Below are 15677 nucleotides of genomic sequence, written 5' to 3'. Positions count from 1 at the left end.
ACATGTAGCAGTATGTATTAATGTACACATGTACCAGTATGTATTAATGTACACATGTACCAGTATGTATTATTATACACATGTACCAGTATGTATTAATGTACACATGTACCAGTATGTATTATTGTACACATGTACCAGTATGTATTAATGTACACATGTACCAGTATGTATTAATGTACACATGTACCAGTATGTATTATTATACACATGTACCAGTATGTATTATTATACACATGTACCAGTATGTATTAATGTACACATGTACCAGTATGTATTAATGTACACATGTACCAGTATGTATTATTATACACATGTACCAGTATGTATTAGTACACGCATTGGGGATTTGAACTTGCAACCTTTTGGTTACTTGTCCAACACTCTAACCACTAGGCTACCCTGCCACCTCTACACTCTAACCACTAGGCTACCTGCCACCTCTACACTCTAACCACTAGGCTACCCTGCCACCTCTACACTCTAACCACCAGGCTACCTGCCACCTCTACACTCTAACCACCAGGCTACCCTGCCACCTCTACACTCTAACCACTAGGCTACCCTGCCACCTCTACACTCTAACCACTAGGCTACCCTGCCGCCCCAGTATGTGGCCCAACACTCTAACCGCTTGGCCACCTTGACGGTTCGCTGATTGGTTACTGGCCCAACACTAACCGCTTGGCCACCTTGACGGTTCGCTAATTGGTTACTGGCCCAACACTCTAACCATCTGGTCACCTTGTGTGTTTGTACCTTAAACAGTAGAGAGTCGTCCATGTGTTCAGCGTAGACAGAGGTCAGCCTGTACTGGTTCTCAGTAGTGATGTCTATCTGATAGCCGGTCAGAACATAACACACCGTCCTGAACTCCTGAATCTTCCTCTGGAACACCTGGCAACAACACAGATACAACACTGGTTTACAATAGTCTCTCCGTCACTCACACTCATCAGAAGAGATGAGGTAGAGGCGAGAGAGAGAGGGATGAGGTAGAGGAGAGAGAGGGATGAGGTAGAGGAGAGAGAGGGATGAGGTAGAGGAGAGAGAGAGATGAGGTAGAGGAGAGAGAGAGATGAGGTAGAGGAGAGAGATGAGGTAGAGGAGAGGGATGAGGTAGAGGAGAGAGAGAGATGAGGTAGAGGAGAGAGATGAGGTGGAGGAGAGAGAGAGATGAGGTGGAGGAGAGAGAGAGATGAGGTAGAGGAGAGAGAGAGATGAGGTAGAGGGAGAGAGAGGATGAGGTAGAGGAGAGAGAGGGATGAGGTAGAGGAGAGAGAGGGATGAGGTAGAGAGAAAGAGAGATGAGGGATGAGGTAGAGAGAGAGAGATGAGGTAGAGGAGAGAGAGATGAGAGAGAGAGAGGTAGAGGAGAGAGGTAGAGAAGAGAGGGATGAGGTAGAGGAGAGAGGTAGAGGAGAGAGGGATGAGGTAGAGGAGAGAGGTAGAGGAGAGAGGGATGAGGTAGAGGAGAGAGAGAGAGAGGAGGTAGAGGAGAGAGAGAGAGAGGAGGTAGAGGAGAGAGAGAGAGGAGGTAGAGGAGAGAGAGAGAGAGGAGGTAGAGGAGAGAGAGAGAGGAGGTAGAGGAGAGAGAGAGATGAGGTAGAGGAGAGAGAGAGATGAGGTAGAGGAGAGAGAGGGATGAGGTAGAGGAGAGAGAGGGATGAGGTGGAGGAGAGAGGGGGATGAGGTAGAGGAGAGAGGGGGATGAGGTAGAGGAGAGAGGGGGATGAGGTAGAGGAGAGAGGGATGAGGTAAAGGAGAGAGAGATGATGTAGAGGAGAGAGGTAGAGGAGAGAGGGATGAGGTAGAGGAGAGAGGTAGAGGAGAGAGGTAGAGGAGAGAGGTAGAGGAGAGAGGTAGAGGAGAGAGGTAGAGGAGAGAGGTAGAGGAGAGAGGTAGAGGAGAGAGGTAGAGGAGAGAGGGATGAGGTAGAGGAGAGAGGGATGAGGTAGAGGAGAGGAATAAGATGTGTACGAGGAAGAAAGGGGATAAAACATGTTTATTTTCTATGTAATACAACATTCCACACCTCCTTCAACCGCTGGTTCTTCAGTTCAGCTGTTTCCATCTGTTTACGCAGATCTACAACACAGAACAGTCGTGTTAAGCTACATGTAGAACACAGAACAGTCCCTTAACGTTAAACAGAGTCACTATGCAGTGATTAGGAGAGAGGAGACAAGAAGAGGGGAGGAGAGGAAGGAAAAGTAGAAGAGGCAGGGAGAGGAGAGAGGAGAGAGGAGGTGGAGGAGAGGAGAGAGGAGAGAAAAGGTGGAGAGGAGAGGAGAGAGGAGAGAAAAGGTGGAGAGGAGAGAGGAGTTGGAGGAGAGGAGAAAGGAGAGAAAAGGTGGAGGAGAGGGGAAACGAGAGGAGATAAGAGGTGGTGAAGAAGAGAGGGGAGAAGAGAGGAGGTGGAAGAGAGGAGAAGAGGAGAGGGTGGAGACGAGGTGGAGGTGAGATGAGGTGAAGAGAAAAGAGGGTGGAGAAGAGGTGGAGAGGAGAGAGGAGAGAAGAAGTGGAGAGGAGAGAAGAGGTGGAGGTGGAGAGAGAAGAGAAGAGGTGGAAAGAAGTGGTGGAGAGGAGAGAAGAGGTGGAGAAAAGAGAGGTGGAGAGGAGAGAAGAGGTGGAGAGGAGAGAAGAGGTGGAGAGAGAAGAGAAGAGGTGGAGAGGAGGTGGAGGTGGAGAGAGAAGAGGTGAAGAGAGAAGAGGTGGAGGTGGAGAGAGAAGAGAAGAGGTGAAGAGAGAAGAGGTGGAGGAGGAGAGAGAGAGGTGGAGGGAGGAGGTGGAGAGAGAGAAGAGGTGAGAGAGAAGAGGTGGAGAGAGAGGTGGAGAGGAGAGAGAGGGGAGAGAGAGGTGGAGGTGGAGAGAGAAGAGGTGGAGAGAGAGAAGAGGTGGAGAGGAGGAGGAGAGAGAGAGAGGTGGAGAGAGGAGAGAAGAGGTGGAGGAGAGAGGTGAGAGGAGAGAGGTGGAGAGGAGAGGTGAGAGGAGAGAGGTGGAGAGGAGAGAGGTGGAGAGGAGAGAGGTGGAGAGGAGAGAGGTGGAGAGGAGAGAGGTGGAGAGGAGAGAAGTGGGTGGAGAGAGAGAGAGAGAAGAGGTGGAGAGAGAGAGGTGGAGAGAGAGAGAGGTGGGAGGAGAGAGGTGGAGAGAGAGGTGGAGAGAGAGAGGTGGGAGAGAGGTGGAGAGAAGAGGTGGAGAAGAGGTGGAGAGAAGAGGTGGAGAGGAGAGGAGGAGAGAGGTGGAGAGGGAGAGGTGGTGGAGAGAGAGGTGGAGGTGGAGAGGTGGAGAGAAGAGGTGGAGAGAGGTGGAGAGAGGTGGAGAGGAGAGAAGAGTGGAGAGGAGAGAGAGGTGGAGGTGGAGAGAGAAGAGAAGAGGTGGAGAGGAGAGAAGAGGTGGAGAGAGAAGAGGTGGAGAGGAGAGAGGTGGAGAGGTGGAGAGGTGGAGAGAGAGGGAGGAGAGGAGAGGTGGAGGAGAGAGAGGTGGAGAGGAGAGAAGAGGTGGAGAGGAGAGGTGGAGGAGAGGTGGAGAGAAGAGGTGGAGAGGAGAGAAGAGGTGGAGAGAAGAGGTGGAGAGAGAGAGGTGGAGAGGAGAGAGGTGGAGAGGAGAGAAGAGGTGGAGAGGAGAGAAGAGGTGGAGAGGAGAGAAGAGGTGGAGAGGAGAGAAGAGAGGTGGAGAGGTGGAGAGGGAGAGAGGTGGAGAGGAGAGAGAGGTGGAGGAGAGAAGAGGTGGGAGGAGAGAAGAGGTGGAGAGGAGAGAAGAGGTGGAGAGGAGAGAGAGAAGAGGTGGAGAGGAGAGAGGAGAAGAGGTGGAGAGGAGAGAAGAGGTGGAGAGAGGAGAGAGGTGGGAGAGGAGGAGAGGTGGAGAGGAGAGGTGGAGAGAAGAGGTGGAGAGGAGAGAGGTGGAGAGGAGAGAAGAGGTGGAGAGGAGAGAGGTGGAGAGAAGAGGTGGAGAGAAGAGGTGGAGAGAGAGAAGAGGTGGAGAGAAGAGAAGAGGTGGGAGAGAGGTGGAGGGAGAGAAGAGGTGGAGAGGAGAGAAGAGGTGGAGAGGGAGGAGAGAGGAGAAGAGGTGGAGAGGAGAGAGGAGAAGAGGTGGAGAGGAGAGAAGAGGTGGAGAGAGAAGAGAAGAGGTGGAGAGAAGAGAAGAGGTGGAGAGAGAAGAGAAGAGGTGGAGAGAGAAGAGAAGAGGTGGAGAGAAGAGAGGTGGAGAGGAGAGAAGAGGTGGAGAGAGAAGAGAAGAGGTGGAGAGAGAAGAGAAGAGGTGGAGAGAAGAGAGGTGGAGAGGAGAGAAGAGGTGGAGAGGAGAGAAGAGGTGGAGAGAGAAGAGAAGAGGTGGAGAGAGAAGAGAAGAGGTGGAGAGAGAAGAGAAGAGGTGGAGAGAGAAGAGAAGAGGTGGAGAGAGAAGAGAAGAGGTGGAGAGAGAAGAGAAGAGGTGGAGAGAAGAGAAGAGGTGGAGAGAAGAGAGGTGGAGAGAGAGAAGAGGTGGAGAGGAGAGAAGAGGAGAGGAGAGAAGTGGAGGTGGAGAGGAGGAGAGAGAAGAGGTGGAGGAGAGAAGAGGTGGAGGTGGAGGTGGAGAGAGAGGTGGAGAGAAGAGGTGGAGAGAGGAGAGGTGGAGAGAAGAGGTGGAGAAGAGGTGGAGAGAAGAGGTGGAGAGAAGAGGTGGAGAGAAGAGGTGGAGAGAAGAGTGGAGAGAAGGGTGGAGAGAAGAGTGGAGAGAAGAGGTGGAGAGAAGAGGTGGAGAGAAGAGTGGAGAGGAGAGAGGTGGAGAGGAGAGAAGGAGAGAAGAGGTGGAGAGAAGAGGTGGAGAGAAGAGGTGGAGAGAAGAGGTGGAGAGAAGAGGTGGAGAGGAGAGGTGAGAGGAGAGGTGAGAGGAGAGGTGGAGAGAAGAGGTGGAGAGAAGAGGTGGAGAGGAGAGAGGTGGAGAGAAGAGGTGGAGAGGAGAAAAGGAGAGGAGAAAAGGAGAGGAGAGAAGGAGAGAAGAGGTGGAGAGGAGAATAGACAGGAATAATTAGTTCAATTAAGTCTGAAATCAATTTGGGTAGCATCTGGAACACCATATTCCCCTTGTAGTACCCACAGGCTCCCAGGTCAAGAGGAGTGTACTACCTAGGGAACAGGGTAGCATCTGGAACACCATATTCCCCTTGTAGTACCCACAGGCTCCCAGGTCAAGAGGAGTGTACTACCTAGGGAACAGGGTAGCATTTGGAACACCATATTCCCCTTGTAGTACCCACAGGCTCCCAGGTCAAGAGGAGTGTACTACCTAGGGAACAGGGTAGCATCTGGAACACCATATTCCCCTTGTAGTACCCACAGGCTCCCAGGTCAAGAGGAGTGTACTACCTAGGGAACAGGGTAGCATCTGGAACAGCCTCTCCAAGCCAGAGAAATGGGCCTGCCTGGAATCTGATCAATTATTGACACAGCAGTGAATGTTCCATAGTTCAGAAGGAGTGGTGTGGGTCGAGGGGGAACAGAGCCTAATGGAACAACTGAATGACTGTGTAGTCAACGCCACATAATCACAACAATGAACAATGACACAGACAGCCGTTGACAGCGTGAGGGTAATTACATGCTTTATTCATAACGTGATACTCCTCACCCTCCAGATTACTCATAATCACGTCTCTGCTCCTCTCCTCTCTACTTCATCTCCTCCCTTGTCCTCCCGCTCTCCTCCCTCGTTCTCTCCTCCCTGTCTCTCTCTCCTCCCTGTCTCTCTCTCCGCCCCCGTCCTCCCTCTCTCCGCCCCCGTCCTCCCTCTCTCCGCCCCCGTCCTCCCTCTCTCCGCCCCCGTCCTCCCTCTCTCCGCCCCCGTCCTCCCCTCTCCTCCCCTCTCCTCCTCTCTCCCCGTCCTCCCTCTCTCCGCCCTCCTTGTCCTCCCTCTCTCCGCCCTCCCTTGTCCTCCCTCTCTCCGCCCTCCCTTGTCCTCCCTCTCTCCGCCCTCCCTTGTCCTCCCTCTCTCCGCCCTCCCTTGTCCTCCCTCTCTCCGCCCTCCCTTGTCCCCCTCTCTCTCCGCCCTCCCCCTCTCCTCCCCGTCCTCCCTCTCTCCGCCCTCCCTTGTCCTCCCTCTCTCCGCCCTCCCCCTCTCCTGCCCTCCCCCTCTCCTCCCTCGTCCTCCCTCTCTCCTCCCTTGTCCCTCCCGCTCTCTCCTCCCTTGTCCTCCCTTGTCCTCCCTCTGTCCTCCCCTCTCCTCCCTCCCTCCCCTCCCCTCCCTCCCTTGTCCTCCCTTCTCCTCCCTTGTCCTCCCTCTCTCCTCCCTCCCTTGTCCTCCCTCTCTCCTCCCTCTCTCCTCCCTTGTCCTCCCTTGTCCTCCCTTGTCCTCCCTCTCTCCTCCCTTGTCCTCCTCCCTCTCCCTCCCTTGTCCTCCCTCTCTCCTCCCTCTCTCCTCCCTTGTCCTCCCTCTCCTCCCTCTCTCCTCCCTTGTCCTCCCTTGTCCTCCCTCGTCCTCCCTCCCTTGTCCTCCCTCCTCTCCTCCCTCCCTTGTCCTCCCCCTCCTCCCTTGTCCTCCCGCTCTCCTCCCTTGTCCTCCCTTGTCCTCCCTCTCTCCTCCCTCTCTCCTCCCTCTCTCCTCCCTTGTCCTCCCTTGTCCTCCCTCTCTCCTCCCTCTCTCCTCCCTTGTCTCCCTCTCTCCTCCCTCTCTCCTCCCTTGTCCTCCCTCTCTCCTCCCTCCCTTGTCCTCCCTTGTCCTCCCTCTCTCCTCCCTTGTCCTCCCTTGTCCTCCCTTGTCCTCCCTTGTCCTCCCTCTCTCCAATTCTTCCCTCTCTCCAATTCTTCCCGCTCTCCAATTCTTCCCGCTCTCCAATTCTTCCCTCTCTCCAATTCTTCCCTCTCTCCAATTCTTCCCTATCCACACTTTTCTTTGTTTCTCCTCTGTCTGTCCATTTCTCATTCTCTAGGTCCTCTGACGTTCCCTCTCCCTAAAACAGACCATTTCAGTGTTCAGTCTGTGTGTGTGTGTGTGTGCGTGCGTGTGTATAAACAGCCCATTTCTACAGTGAGTTTCAGTCTCTCTCCAGGGGTAACTAAAGCCGTGTTCACACTGCAGGCATTAATGCTCAAATCTGTTTTGGGATACTGGCTGTCCAAACACCATGTTACAAACACCAAAATCAGATGTGTGTGTTCACGCAGCAGTCATTGGCTGACACGCCTACGCTAGTTGTCATAGTAACGGCAGGCGGTGGTGGAGGCTGATTGGTGGTGGTGCTCGTGCTTCCTATCAATCAGAAGTTATGTAACAAGCTACGGTGACAACAACGCTGCTATGTCCGTTTCCTCGCTGAACGTTCAGAAGCGGTGTAAGAACACTTAAAGCCTCAAAGGAAAATATGAGTCCTCTCTGGCCAGCCAGCCGCAGCAGTCCGCTAGCCAGCCACAGCAGTCCACTAGCTAGCCCACAGCAGTCCACCTAGCTAGCCACAGCAGTCCGCTAGCCAGCCACAGCAGTCCGCTAGCCAGCCACAGCAGTCCGCTAGCTAGCCCACAGCAGTCCACCTAGCTAGCCCGTAGCAGTCCGCTAGCCAGCCGCAGCAGTCCGCTAGCCAGCCGCAGCAGTCCGCTAGCCAGCCGCAGCAGTCCGCTAGCCAGCCGCAGCAGTCCGCTAGCCAGCCACAGCAGTCCGCTAGCTAGCCACAGCAGTCCACTAGCTAGCCACAGCAGTCCACTAGCTAGCCACAGCAGTCCACTAGCTAGCCACAGCAGTCCACCTAGCTAGCCACAGCAGTCCACCTAGCTAGCCACAGCAGTCCACCTAGCTAGCCACAGCAGTCCACCTAGCTAGCCACAGCAGTCCACCTAGCTAGCCACAGCAGTCCACCTAGCTAGCCACAGCAGTCAGAGAATTAAGGTGGAGAGAGGAGAAAGACATGAGACAGAATAGAGGAAGAGAGAGGGGCCGACGGCAGAGAGAGGGGCCGACGGTAGAGAGGGGGGCCGACGGTAGAGAGGGGGCCGACGGTAGAGAGAGGGGCCGACGGTAGAGAGAGGGGCCGACGGTAGAGAGAGGGGCCGACTGCAGAGAGGGGCCGACGGTAGAGAGGGGCCGGCTGCAGAGAGAGGGGCCGGCTGCAGAGAGAGGGGCCGACGGCAGAGAGAGGGGCCGACGGCAGAGAGAGGGGCCGACGGTAGAGAGAGGGGCCGACGGTAGAGAGAGGGGCCGACGGTAGAGAGAGGGGCCGACGGTAGAGAGAGGGGCCGACGGTAGAGAGAGGGGCCGACGGTAGAGAGAGGGGCCGACGGTAGAGAGAGGGGCCGACGGTAGAGAGAGGGGCCGACGGTAGAGAGAGGGGCCGACGGTAGAGAGAGGGGCCGACGGCAGAGAGAGGGGCCGACGGCAGAGAGAGGGGTCGACGGCAGAGAGAGGGGCCGACGGCAGAGAGAGGGGCCGACGGCAGAGAGAGGGGCCGACGGCAGAGAGAGGGGCCGACGGTAGAGAGAGGGGCCGACGGTAGAGAGAGGGGCCGACGGTAGAGAGAGAGGGGCCGACGGTAGAGAGAGGGGCCGACGGTAGAGAGAGGGGCCGACGGTAGAGAGAGGGGCCGACGGTAGAGAGAGGGGCCGACGGTAGAGAGAGGGTTCGACGGTAGAGAGGGGCCGGCTGCAGAGAGAGGGGCCGGCTGCAGAGAGAGGGGCCGACGCTGCAGAGAGAGGGGCCGACGGCAGAGAGAGGGGTCGACGGTAGAGAGAGGGGCCGACGGTAGAGAGAGGGGCCGACGGTAGAGAGAGGGGCCGACGGCAGAGAGAGGGGTCGACGGTAGAGAGAGGGGCCGACGGTAGAGAGAGGGGCCGACGGTAGAGAGAGGGGCCGACGGCAGAGAGAGGGGCCGACGGTAGAGAGAGGGGCCGACGGCAGAGAGAGGGGCCGACGGCAGAGAGAGGGGTCGACGGTAGAGAGAGGGGCCGACGGCAGAGAGAGGGGCCGACGGCAGAGAGAGGGGCCGACGGTAGAGAGAGGGGCCGACGGTAGAGAGAGGGGCCGACGGTAGAGAGAGGGGGCCGACGGTAGAGAGAGAGGGGCCGACGGTAGAGAGAGGGGCCGACGGTAGAGAGAGGGGCCGACGGTAGAGAGAGGGGCCGACGGTAGAGAGAGGGTTCGACGGTAGAGAGAGGGGGGCCGACGGTAGAGAGAGAGGGGCCGACGGTAGAGAGAGGGGCCGACGGTAGAGAGAGGGGTCGACGGTAGAGAGAGGGGTCGACGGTAGAGAGAGGGGTCGACGGGAGAGCGAGAGGATGACAAAGATGAAGGTCGAGAAAGAGGATGAAGGTCGAGAGGCTGAAGGTCGAGAGGCTGAAGTAGAGGCTTGCCAGTTCTCCAGTATAAATGATGTTTTGTTTTTGCATAAACCCTGAACGAGAGAACAGCCCGTCACCAGTGAAAAGCTGTCAGTGAGCTGTGTGTTTCCACTTACCCAGGACCTCCTGTGAGGGAGGCAGACATAGGCTGGCCTCTCCTGCAGCAGCAGCAAGAGGGATAGCGCCCCCTGTCTGCAGTGAGCGGAGGCGTTCCCTCAAACACTCCACTTCTGCCCTCAGCGCCTCCACTTCCTCCACACGCTGCTGTTTGGCCATGCTCGTAGGGTTCAGACTGAAGTGGAGGACTTTGGTTTTGACCGGATTGTAGTCTCCCTGGAGAGAGAGAGAAGAAGAGAGAGATGGGAAGAGAGAGAGAGGTGGGAGAGAGAGAGAGAGAGAGGAGGAAGAGAGAGAGAGAGGGGAAGAGAGAGAGAGAGAGAGAGGAAGAGAGAGAGAGAGAGAGAGAGAGAGAGAGAGAGAGAGAGAGAGAGAGAGAGAGAGAGAGAGAGAGGAAGAGAGAGAGAGAGAGAGAGAGAAGAGAGAGAAAGAGAAAGAGAGAGAGAGAGAGAGAGAGAGAGAGAGAGAGAGAGAGAGAGAGAGAGAGAGAGAGAGAGAGAGAGAGAGAGAGAGAGAGAGAGAGAGAGAGAGAGAGAGAGAGAGAAGAGAGAGAGAGAGAGAGAGAGAGAGAGAGAGAGAGAGAGAGAGAGAGAGAGAGAGAGAGAGAGAGAGAGAGAGAGAGAGAGAGAGAGAGAGAGAGAGAGAGAGAGAGAGAGAGAGAGAGAGAGAGAGAGAGAGAGAGATGCTTTAGAAAAACACCAAAACTGAATCTTACCAGGACACTGGCTGGTCATCATTTTACATTCATTTTCATGACAATTCCACATGTTGAATCGGTTCTCTTTCTTCCTGGTGTCTCAGCCTTAACCTCCACTGTCTTCCTGGTGTCTCAGCCTTAACCTCCACTGTCTTCCTGGTGTCTCAGCCTTAACCTCCACTGTCTTCCTGGTGTCTCAGCCTTAACCTCCACTGTCTTCCTGGTGTCTCAGCCTTAACCTCCACTGTCTTCCTGGTGTCTCAGCCTTAACCTCCACTGTCTTCCTGGTGTCTCAGCCTTAACCTCCACTGTCTTCCTGGTGTCTCAACCTCCACTCTCTTCCTGGTGTCTTAACCTCCACTGTCTTCCTGGTGTCTTAACCTCCACTCTCTTCCTGGTGTCTCAGCCTTAACCTCCACTCTCTTCCTGGTGTCTCAGCCTTAACCTCCACTGTCTTCCTGGTGTCTCAGCCTTAACCTCCACTGTCTTCCTGGTGTCTCAGCCTTAACCTCCACTGTCTTCCTGGTGTCTCAGCCTTAACCTCCACTGTCTTCCTGGTGTCTCAGCCTTAACCTCCAGTCTTCCTGGTGTCTCGGCCTTAACCTCCACTGTCTTCCTGGTGTCTCAGCCTTAACCTCCACTGTCTTCCTGGTGTCTGAGCCTTAACCTCCACTGTCTTCCTGGTGTCTCAGCCTTAACCTCCACGGTCTTCCTGGTGTCTCAGCCTTAACCTCCACTGTCTTCCTGGTGTCTCAGCCTTAACCTCCACTCTCTTCCTGGTGTCTTAACCTCCACTCTCTTCCTGGTGTCTTAACCTCCACTCTCTTCCTGGTGTCTCAGCCTTAACCTCCACTGTCTTCCTGGTGTCTCAGCCTTAACCTCCACTGTCTTCCTGGTGTCTGAGCCTTAACCTCCACTGTCTTCCTGGTGTCTCAGCCTTAACCTCCACTGTCTTCCTGGTGTCTCAGCCTTAACCTCCACTGTCTTCCTGGTGTCTCAGCCTTAACCTCCACTGTCTTCCTGGTGTCTCAGCCTTAACCTCCACTGTCTTCCTGGTGTGTCAGCCTTAACCTCCACTGTCTTCCTGGTGTGTCAGCCTTAACCTCCACTGTCTTCCTGGTGTCTCAGCCTTAACCTCCACTGTCTTCCTGGTGTCTCAGCCTTAACCTCCACTGTCTTCCTGGTGTCTGAGCCTTAACCTCCACTGTCTTCCTGGTGTCTCAGCCTTAACCTCCACGGTCTTCCTGGTGTCTCAGCCTTAACCTCCACTGTCTTCCTGGTGTCTCAGCCTTAACCTCCACTCTCTTCCTGGTGTCTTAACCTCCACTCTCTTCCTGGTGTCTTAACCTCCACTCTCTTCCTGGTGTCTCAGCCTTAACCTCCACTGTCTTCCTGGTGTCTCAGCCTTAACCTCCACTGTCTTCCTGGTGTCTGAGCCTTAACCTCCACTGTCTTCCTGGTGTCTCAGCCTTAACCTCCACTGTCTTCCTGGTGTCTCAGCCTTAACCTCCACTGTCTTCCTGGTGTCTCAGCCTTAACCTCCACTGTCTTCCTGGTGTCTCAGCCTTAACCTCCACTGTCTTCCTGGTGTGTCAGCCTTAACACTCCACAGTCTTCCTGGTGTGTCAGCAGTCAGACAGAGAGAGACACATCCACTGTCTTCCTGGTGTCTCAGACACATAACCTCCACTGTCTTCCTGGTGTCTCAGCCTTAACCTCCACTGTCTTCCTGGTGTCTCAGCCTTAACCTCCACTGTCTTCCTGGTGTCTCAGCCTTAACCTCCACTTCAAATAGTATTCATGTCCAGTATTGTAGGATAAACTAGGGAATAATCTCCAAGACACAGACACATAGCAGTCAGACAGAGAGAGACACATAGCAGTCAGACAGAGAGAGACACATAGCAGTCAGACAGAGAGACACATAGCAGTCAGACAGAGAGAGACACATAGCAGTCAGACAGAGAGACACATAGCAGTCAGACAGAGAGACACATAGCAGTCAGACAGAGAGACACATAGCAGTCAGACAGAGAGACACATAGCAGTCAGACAGAGAGACACATAGCAGTCAGACAGAGAGACACATAGCAGTCAGACAGAGAGACACATAGCAGTCAGACAGAGAGAGACACATAGCAGTCAGACAGAGAGACACATAGCAGTCAGACAGAGAGAGACACATAGCAGTCAGACAGAGAGAGACACATAGCAGTCAGACAGAGAGAGACACATAGCAGTCAGACAGAGAGACACATAGCAGTCAGACAGAGAGACACATAGCAGTCAGACACATAGCAGTCAGACAGAGAGAGACACATAGCAGTCAGACACATAGCAGTCAGACAGAGAGAGACACATAGCAGTCAGACAGAGAGACACATAGCAGTCAGACAGAGAGACACAACTTCTGTATGTGTAATGTTTACTGTTCATTTTTGTTGTTTTTCACTTTATATATTCACTTTGTATGTTGTCTACCTCACTTGCTTTGGCAATGTTAACACATGTTTCCCATGCCAATAAAGCCCTTAAATTGAATTGAATTGAGAGAGAGAGAGAGAGAGAGAGAGAGAGAGAGAGAGAGAGAGAGAGAGAGAGAGAGAGAGAGAGAGAGAGAGGAAGAGAGAAAGAGAGAGAGAGAGAAAGAGAGAGAAGAGAGAGAGAGAGAGAGAGAGAAGAGAGAGAGGAAGAGAGGAAGAGAGAGAGAGGAGAGAGAGAGAGAGAGAGAGAGAGAGAGAGAGAGAGAGAGAGAGAGAGAGAGAGAGAGAGATCTCTCTCTCTGAGAGAGAGAGAGAGAGAGAGAGAGAGAGAGACACAGAGAGAGAGAGAGAGAGAGAGAGAGAGAGAGAGAGAGAGAGAGAGAGAGAGAGAGAGAGAGAGAGAGAGAGAGAGAGAGAGAGAGAGAGAGAGAGAGAGAGAGAGAGAGAGAGAGAGAGAGAGAGAGCAGAGAGAGAGAGAGACAGAGAGAGAGAGAGAGAGAGAGAGAGAGAGAGAGAGAGAGAGAGAGAGAGAGAGAGAGAGAGAGAGAGAGAGAGAGAGAGACATAGCAGACAGATCTCTCTGGTTCTACAATACATGGGAGTCATTGCTTCATGGTTAATACGGTTCTGCTTTTAATCCACTTTCACAGATCTCAATGCTTAAAGTGTGGTCTCAAAATACTCCCTCTCCCTCTCTCTCTCCTCTCCTCTCCTCTCCTCCCTGTCCCCCTCCTCTCTCCCCCCCTCTCTCCTCCCCCTCCTCTCTCCCCCTCCCTCAGCTCCCTGTCCTCCTCCCTCTCCTCTCTCCCCTCCCTCAGCTCCCTGTCCTCCCCCCCTCTCTCAGCTCCCTGTCCTCTCTCCCCCTCTCTCTCTCCCCTCCCTCAGCTCCCTGTCCTCTCCCCCCCTCTCTCCTCCTCCCTCAGCTCCCTGTCCTCTCTTCCTCTCCTCTCCTCTCCTCTCTCCCCTCCCTAAGCTCCCTGTCCTCTCTCCCCCTCCTCTCTCCCTCTCCTCTCTCTCCCCCTCCTCTCTCCCCCCTCAGCTCCCTGTCCTCTCTCCCCCTCTCTCCCCTGCCTCCTCTCCCCCTCTCTCTCCCTCTCTCTCCCTCTCCTCTCCCTCAGCTCCCTGTCCTCTCTCCCCCTCCTCCCTCTCCCTCTCCCCTCTCTCAGCTCCCTGTCCTCTCTCCCCCCCTCCTCTCCCTCCTCAGCTAATCCTCCTCTCTCCCTCTCCTCTCTCCCTCCCTCAGCTCCCTGTCCTCTCTCCCTCCCCTCCTCTCCCCTCCTCCTCTCCCTCCTTCCCTCAGCTCCCTCTCCTCTCTCCCCTCCTCTCCTCCCTCTCCCTCAGCTCCCTGTCCTCCTCCCCCTCTCTCCCTCTCCTCTCTCCCCTCCCTCAGCTCCCTGTCCTCCTCCCCTCCTCTCTCCCCCTCCTCTCTCCCCTCCCTCAGCTCCCTGTCCTCCTCCCCTCTCTCCCTCCTCTCTCCCCCTCCTCTCTCCCCTCCCTCAGCTCCCTCTCCTCCTCCCCTCCCTCAGTTCCCTGTCCTCCTCTCCCTCTCCTCCTCTCCCTCTCCTCTCCCTCTCCTCAGCTCCCTCTCCTCTCCCCTCTCCCTCTCCCTCTCCCTCTCTCAGCTCCCCCTCCCCTCTCCTCCCTCCCTCCTCCTCCTCTCTCCCTCTCCCCCTCCTCTCTCTCCTTCCTCAGCTCCCGCTCCTCTCTCCCCTCCCTCCCTCTCCTCTCTCTCCTCCCTCAGCTCACTCTCCTCCTCCCTCTCCTCTCTCCCCTCCCTCAGCTCCCTGTCCTCTCTTCCTCTCCTCTCTCCCCCTCCCTCAGCTCCCTGTCCTCTCCTCTCTCCCCTCCCTCAGCTCCCTCTCCTCAGCTCCCTCTCCTCAGCTCCCTCTCCTCAGCTCCCTCTCTCTCAGCTCCCTCTCTCTCTCTCAGCTGCCTCCTCTCCTCCCTCAGCTCTCCTCTCCTCTCCTCTCTGCCTCCATCCTCTCAGCTCCCTGTCCATCTCTCCCTGACACCCTCAGCTCCCTCTCTCTCTCTCCTCCCTCAGCTCCCTGTCCTCTCTCCCTCTCCTCTCCTCCTCCCTCAGCTCCCTGCCTCCATCTGACACACACATCCTCTCTCTCCTCTCCTCCTCTCTCTGACCCTCCCTCAGCTCCCTGTCCCCTCTCCCTCTTCCCTCTCCCCTCTCCTCTCTGACCCCTCCCTCAGCTCCCTGTCCTCCTCCTCTCCTCCTCATGTTTACAGAGTAAATGAGTCCATCTCATCTGACAAAAGGTCCAACTGACACACACTAAGCATTTTCTATCTCAATAATGAAATGAATTCCATCTCTCTGTAACAGTTAAGAACCTAATACTGTGATTATTTTCAACTAAAACTCTCATACAGAAACATAAATGTCTTCTCAGTCAAAGACCTCCATCTTTGACGACTCTGAATCTTCAATACCTCACACACTAATGCCTCCATTTCTCTCTGACACACACTAATGCCTCCATCTCTCTCTCTGACACACACTAATGCCTCCTCCATGACACACACTAATGCCTCCATCTCTCTCACACACTAATGCCTCCATCTCTCTCTGACACACACTAATGCCTCCATCTCTCTCTGACACACTAATGCCTCCATCTCTCTCTGACACACACTAATCTCCATCTCTCTCTCTCTCTGACACACACTAATGCCTCCATCTCTCTCTGACACACACTAATGCCTCCATCTCTCTCTCTGACACACACTAATGCTCTGACACACCATCTCTCTCTCTGACACACACTAATGCCTCCATCTCTCTCTGACACACACTAATGCCTCCATCTCTCTCTCTGACACACACTAATGCCTCCATCTCTCTCTGACACACACTAATGCACTCCATCTCTCTCTCTGACACACACTAATGCTCTGACACACACTAATGCCTCCATCTCTCTCTCTGATACACACTAATGCCTCCATCTCTCTCTGACACACACTAATGCCTCCATCTCTCTCTGACACACACTAATGCCTCCATCTCTCTGACACACACTAATGCCTCCATCTCTCTCTCTGACACACACTAATGCCTCCATCTCT

At 54.8% G+C, this 15677-nt stretch overlaps 1 protein-coding gene across 1 annotated transcript in view; it reads right to left on the bottom strand.

Moving 5' to 3' along the window:
• Positions 1-759: 759 nt before the first annotated feature.
• The window catches only part of LOC124022339 (mitotic spindle assembly checkpoint protein MAD1-like), a gene marked incomplete at its 3' end in the record, with an annotated part of 70836 nt that continues 55918 nt past the window's right edge, over positions 760-15677 (bottom strand). The window contains exons 16-18 of the mRNA XM_046337259.1: positions 9416-9632; positions 2036-2088; positions 760-897 (exon numbers count right to left, since the gene is read on the bottom strand). Of these exons, the coding sequence (XP_046193215.1) occupies positions 760-897; positions 2036-2088; positions 9416-9632 (408 nt within the window). The remainder of the gene's footprint in view (positions 898-2035; positions 2089-9415; positions 9633-15677) is intronic.

Source organism: Oncorhynchus gorbuscha, unplaced genomic scaffold, assembly GCF_021184085.1.
Source record: "Oncorhynchus gorbuscha isolate QuinsamMale2020 ecotype Even-year unplaced genomic scaffold, OgorEven_v1.0 Un_scaffold_1346, whole genome shotgun sequence".
Lineage (NCBI taxonomy): Eukaryota > Metazoa > Chordata > Actinopteri > Salmoniformes > Salmonidae > Oncorhynchus > Oncorhynchus gorbuscha.
The sequence above is the reverse complement of the archived record's forward strand: the minus strand, read 5'-3'. Positions and strand labels throughout refer to the sequence as shown.